Source organism: Triticum aestivum, chromosome 2B (assembly GCF_018294505.1).
Source record: "Triticum aestivum cultivar Chinese Spring chromosome 2B, IWGSC CS RefSeq v2.1, whole genome shotgun sequence".
Lineage (NCBI taxonomy): Eukaryota > Viridiplantae > Streptophyta > Magnoliopsida > Poales > Poaceae > Triticum > Triticum aestivum.
In genome coordinates, this window is record NC_057798.1 from 257,124,371 (window position 1) to 257,130,719 (window position 6,349).

Genomic DNA, 6,349 nt, shown 5'->3' on the forward strand with positions numbered 1-6,349 from the left:
TATGATATATAAAGGTGGGTCACGGACCTCAACTATAGAAGAAACTAGGAGACGGACCCAATACACAATATGCTTCTTTTAAATCTTAGCCGTAGGTATCAAATTTAACGGTGGAGATAATTTAAGTGGAGCAATGGGGTGGCTTGTTTGCGTCTTATTTTAATAATAATATAATACTAATAGATACTCCTTCGTTCTTAAATATTTGTTTTTTTAGATTTCAAGTGGACTATCACATACAGATGTATATAGACATATTTTAGAGTGTAGATTCACTTATTTTGCTTCGTATGTAGACATTTATCAAAATCTCTAGAAAGACAAATATTTAGGAACGGAGGGAGTAGATAATAGATTCAGAACACAAGGGAGCAAAATCGTGCAGTGTAAGGCGTCAAATTTTCTTGGAACAAAGTTCTGTACTTCTGTGGCTACAATATTCTCGCCAGGTGAATCTCAACATGCATGACATTTCAACTTGAACTGAAATTATTATTTTTGCAAGGTACCCACAGCACCATGTCTGTACAAGCATATGAACTTATGTGGGATACAGAGAACGTGATATCATTACATACAGAAGTTGCATCTATCCTGTATCCGGGGCCATCTTCCGATTATGACCACCCGTGAAAACCTTCGCTCGCTGTTTCTGTGCCAAACATGGTCGTGTATGTGTAGATTCAAATGGTAAAGAATCCCTCAGTGGAAGCATATCTTCCGGTGCCTTTTTAGGTTTTCTTTGCCTGTACCTGTAAAATGAACATAGTTACGTTTGTAGGTTTTCTTTGTCTCATTGATAGTCTACTAGTAGTAGCTAGGGTATTGGAGTACTTTATCTGTTTATATGACACTAAATCTAGTCAGGTTATTGCAAATAAAAGTGAGAAGAATAGCAACTTACCAGTTTGAGGTATTTCTTGTGAAGTTTCAGAGCTCCAGCGCAGGCTTTTTTCGCATCTAAATTCCCATTTACATCATTCAATATCTGAAAGGAAACAAATGCAGGAGTTGCAGATACAGAACACATGATGATATACAAACATATAATATGGGCTTAAATTTGATTTAATTTTAGGAGATGTGCTTAAAATTGGCCTTCTTTTAACTAAAAAGAAGCTTAGTTGTTGGCAACTTGCTTAAAACTGATTGGGAATTTTGAAAAGAAAGAAAAGTCAGGTTTTGGTCCAGTACCCTAATAAGATCATCCAGTCCTCTAGCTTCTTGTAACAGTTTTTCTCTCTTTTCCTTGAGCACACTTGCAACCATGAAAACTGAAATGGGAACTGGGCCATCAGTTTCCTCAGAGACATCCTTATCCTTGTCCTTGTCCTTATCCCACTTGGCAAAATGGCGCACTCCTCTTAATTTTGATTTCGATACTTTTTTATGTGCACCGCTTGCTTCTTCACATGCTGCAAAGAAGATATCTGGATCGTATTCGAGAGCCCACATCATCTGTTGGTAGGTTTTAAAAATCAGATAAGAGAATCAGAAGCAACTAACAGAAACTCATTCTGATACTAATACCACTTAACATTTGCCAATACCAAATAAATATTAGTGCTTACAATTTTGTGAGATTTTTTTTCATGCAAGCACACAAACCACCCTACTTTGCAAATAGATGGAAACATGTTATTATCTTTCTTTTTTCCTCAAGAGGAAGCAAGCCACTAAATTCGTCCACGTGTAACAAATAATGGAACACCTATTTGAATAGAAGTAATTTCAGTAAAGGAGAGAGATCAAATGCAACATGCATACAAACCCTTTAGTTTAAGCACATGATAAAAGTCGAAGAATCCAAACCAGGTTGTAGACAGTGTACTTTTCAATTGACTTAGCCAATCTGTATTACTGAAGCTCTAACTCTCTATGTCGAGAGTAATGAAAAAAGAGAAAATTCTGACAAAATAATAAATGAAAGAACAAAGTTACTATTCATGGCAAAATTCTCTTTTTTGGTTTACCATCCCATTTTCAATTGGAAGTTAATTTGAAACGATGATACATCTAAAAGACTCCACAAACTAAGGGCAGCCCGGTGCACGTAGCTCCCGCTTGCGCAGGGTCCGGGGAGGTCCGACCAATTTGGGTCTATAGTAGGCAGCCTTTCCCTACATTTCTGCAAGAGGTTGTTTCCAGGACTTGAACCCGTGACCTCATGGTCACAAGGCAACAACTTTACCGTTGCGCCAAGGCTCCCCTTCAAAAGACTCCACAAACTACATTGCCAAAAAAAGGGAATCGTCATGTTGATCTTTTACCTAAGCCAACAGGATTTTGTGATCCCCCCTAAAGTAACTTTCCACCCTCTATCTCACATTCTATAAAATGTACAGCATATAATAATTTAGAACAACCATCAAACAGAAAAATGAGATGTCAAAATCAATTGTCTGGTTCTAGCAATACTCATCATACTATATTGTTATTAGGATAGCTTCATACCTCCCACAGGTACAAGGAGTCCCCAAATGACACCTCACGTCGAAATAGAACCATGAACATACGGAATGCAAAAAGATAGTCACCTCCACCAAGTGTTTCTGTGTCCAGAACTCAACAATATTATAAAACCATAGGTAAACCAGAGAAAAGAAGATTAGATGTTTCACAATATGATTGGTCCAGAAATTTATACCTAGGTGGTCATGTAGCTTGGGGTCCAGCACCTGAATAATAGATGCAAGGTGCTGAAGTTGGTTAGCCACCCCAACAGATTGATCTGTGCATCTGAAATTTCCTCGCTTTAAAGATCAAACATCAGATGGTTAGAACAATGACAAAGAAAAAAGAAATCAATTCTATGTAATTTCTAGTAGAACAAATGCACAATGGTTACTTTTATAATTAGAGGAAAGATGTCATGAGAAAACATGGCGGGCAAGGCATACCAATCTACGCATCAACTTCTCAAAGCACCAAAATGCATCTGCCTCATCGTTGAGTAGCACAATCATTGGTGAGCATAAATCACTCATTCCTGTGAGATATACAAGTTACATTGTAAGCTTGTCTGGATACTAAGTTTCCTGTGCAAGTCAGATGTAGCGTACCTTGACAGTAACCAACATCTTTGTCAATCCATGCATACACGGCTAGAATATCCCACAACTTTGAAAGATTTTCCTTGTTCTCGTAAAATACCATGGTGCGGTCAGTACGTAGCACGTCAAGTCCTATATTATTTTCAAAAATCAGAAGAAATTGGGTGAAAAGAGTCAAAGTAGAGAAACATAAGGGTTACACTTTACCAATTTGATGTAATGTAAGCTTCCATTCAATAATTTGCTTGTCAGTAATACGTTCTGCAGATTCGTCTACTTCAATTCCATTGTGGTTGCTAGTTGAAGCACCCTCTGAGGTGTTTTGGTTTGAAGTAGCCTCAAGTAAAACCAAAGGATCCTTAATAGGTCTTCCATCCTCAGTGATAAGTGGTGCTGTGATAACTTTACCACTACCAACATGAGAATCCATCTCTTTGCATTCTTCCTTCCATCTAGCATATTGTAGCCTGCATAAATCATCAGGTAAAACACTTCAGACCAAGTGAACACAGTGTTCTATTTACAGTTATCTACTGCTGAAAATCATAAAAATAAATTATTAGAGATATCATGGGAAACATAACCGTAATGCTTCGATATTACAATGGCCACTGCATGATTAACAGTTAAAGAAAAATTGGCATGCTCCTGATGATACCCACAATTGCCTCCTTTTTCTCATTATGTAAGCATACGTCTATTGTTTTTGGAAGGCGCTATCCTTTTTGGGGGATAGAGTACATTAAGTAGGCGATAATTTTTTTGGAGCAATATGGCTGATTTAGATAAGGATACTCCATGCTTACTGTTTGGTTAAACTATCTTCAGACATAATTCAACTTGTAGCTTGTGAGAGAAATAATAATGACAGTTGCAACGAATATTACTAAAAAATATATTTCCCCAAAGAATATTATTCAATAGAAATAGCACTTGAGATGGGATGCATCATAATATGCATTTGAGAAACAAAAAAAAACAAATATCTTGGCAAAGGTTTTGGACCGGAACAGGGCAACCATATGCAAATCAAATATGTCAGACAACAACTCAAATTTGAAATAAATAGCGTGAGCGGACAGCCGTATAATGGATGTCAGATGCATGATTAAGATGTTGACATGATGACATGACTCTTGAAGGTAGTGTGCAGTAGCAAAATTGCACACCAGATGCTCTAAGGAAGGACAGTACCTTCTTATTTGCCTGATCTCCTCCCTCTCATCAAAGGTACTCCTCGGATCAAAGCAGCCAAGTAAGAACTCCCAAACCTCCCCCCTGACAGTCGGGTGAACACCCTAAAAGAACAACATAAACCATCTATGATCTTTAGATTGTTAACCATGCACAATCACAATGCATATAAGAAGACAATTGTCTAACAATAGCGTATTTTGAAACTCAGAAAAAACTCTAAATTGAGGAATCTTACTCCTTTTTGTATCCGGCTTAGGACCGAGGCAATGTCAAGACAGCCATCAGGATTAAATGCAGCTTGCCATTTCCGAACACTCAGTGTTTTGCCAGCCTGAAACAAAGGGACAATACTAAGTTGCTCAGAATAAGAAAGGACTCTACTCCATACATAAGAAACAAGAGTGGCCTTAACACCATTGCAGATCATAATGGGTATGTTCCCCAGTGCTCTCCCAAGAACTAAGATGGAAAATACGACATTTAAAGCACATTGCAGCCTTATTTACAAGCACCACCACAAATCATCATGCTTGAAAGTAAGTAACATTGAGCTTTAAAATCAGTAGAAGCACATAAAGAAAACGAGTTTTCACGGCAACTATGATTAGAAGTAACTAAACATGCACAAACTTCCTATCTCTAATTGTATTAACCCCGTGCCAACTTCCTCGCTTTTATTTAACCTGATGATAAATGCTAAATTTTACTTCTTTGTCCTAATTAGGCCTTTGTTTCGGGTTTTTTTTTCATTTTTTGTTCTGCTTTGTTAGTTTTGTATCTTTTTGGCGGGTCTGGTTGTCTTCTTTCTCTGATACAAAATGACGCGCATTTTGATGTGTGTTCAGGAAAACCTATATATGTTGCAATGTGGTGAATATTGTTTGTCATTTTGTACAAAATCAGTGATAAATTAAGAAACAAATAGTTCGACCTGTCATTTGCAACACATTCACATTCACAAAAGGAAATTACTCCAAAATTATTCTGCAAAAGCAAAAATTAATTTTTATTGCAACGATACACCCTTAGATTCTCCATATTTTCAACTCAAAAATAAATTCTCCATATTTTCACTCGTGTAATGCTTTTACTCGAGATTCTTCAGCATTTTCATCCATATCATCGATATTGCATTGTACATACTCCAATGCCATGAATATCCCACTTTGCCTAGAACCAGTACATTTCGGTAGGCCCAACAGCTACCACACAAACACAAAATGAAATAGAAGGAAAAAGGAAAGCAAACCTTGATCTTGAACTTGCTTTTGGGCACATCGTCTGTGCAATCCGAGCGGACCTCGTAGTACGAATCCGCGGGCGTCCCGCTGCTGATCCCCCACTTGATCATTTTCCAAGTGAATCAGGAATGTAGCAGCAGCCGGAACCCAATCAAGAAGCCAAGAAAGGCGGCAGCGCCTCTGAGGGAAGGGGGGAGGAACCAGGCTCTATTTGACCTCACGAATCAAAAAATGGCAAAAGCAAACCAGGATGAGATAATGGGATCAAGTGCAATGGAACTGATCCCCCCTTGGACCTTCTCCTCCTGAAAGGAAGGATGCGAGTGGAATCGCAGGAGGAGGGGAGGTTAAGGGGGGACGAGGTCAGGCAAAATCGGGAAGGCCTAGTGGGGTTAAATTAGAGAGGACAGGGGCGAGGGGCGTGGAAGGACGAGGACGACCGGTTCCAAGCCGCTGCCGGGCACGAGCTTGCCGGCTTCTACGGGCATCTTGCCCATCTTGGTGCTAGTTTTCATGGTCGGAAATGGAGAGCGACGCTTGCTCTTCAGCGAAGAAGACTTCGCCTTCTCCTTTTCCTTTTTTGGAGAAAAGGAAGACTTGGTTCCAGTTTTGGAAAATTAGTCAATTTCATGATTAATTCCAAATACTCCCTCCATCTACTCATATTTTGAACGATTTGGGTCTAAAAATAATAATCTGGCCCCCGCGTCCCCTCCAAGCAACTCGGGCAGCGATCGCGCATCACCCAAAATCCACTGACCTTCGGGCTGCCTCTCCTCTTCATCGTCGGCTGACCGCGCAGGGGCAAAGCTCCATGCATTGCATCGCGGCGGTGGGGCGTTCCCTTCTTCCCCGTCC

General features: G+C 39.4%; 1 protein-coding gene across 1 annotated transcript; it reads right to left on the reverse strand.

The window, feature by feature from the left end:
* Positions 1–380: 380 nt before the first annotated feature.
* LOC123044649 (rab GTPase-activating protein 22) lies at positions 381–6,022 on the reverse strand. The gene is made up of 11 exons (XM_044467451.1): positions 5,500–6,022; positions 4,486–4,581; positions 4,248–4,351; positions 3,261–3,520; positions 3,063–3,185; positions 2,901–2,989; positions 2,648–2,753; positions 2,455–2,552; positions 1,195–1,458; positions 905–988; positions 381–752 (listed from the first exon to the last, which is right to left on the reverse strand). The coding sequence occupies exons 1-11, from the start codon at positions 5,599–5,601 to the stop codon at positions 732–734; spliced, it is 1,347 nt and encodes a 448-aa protein (XP_044323386.1). The 5' UTR covers positions 5,602–6,022; the 3' UTR covers positions 381–731.
* Positions 6,023–6,349: the final 327 nt, after the last annotated feature.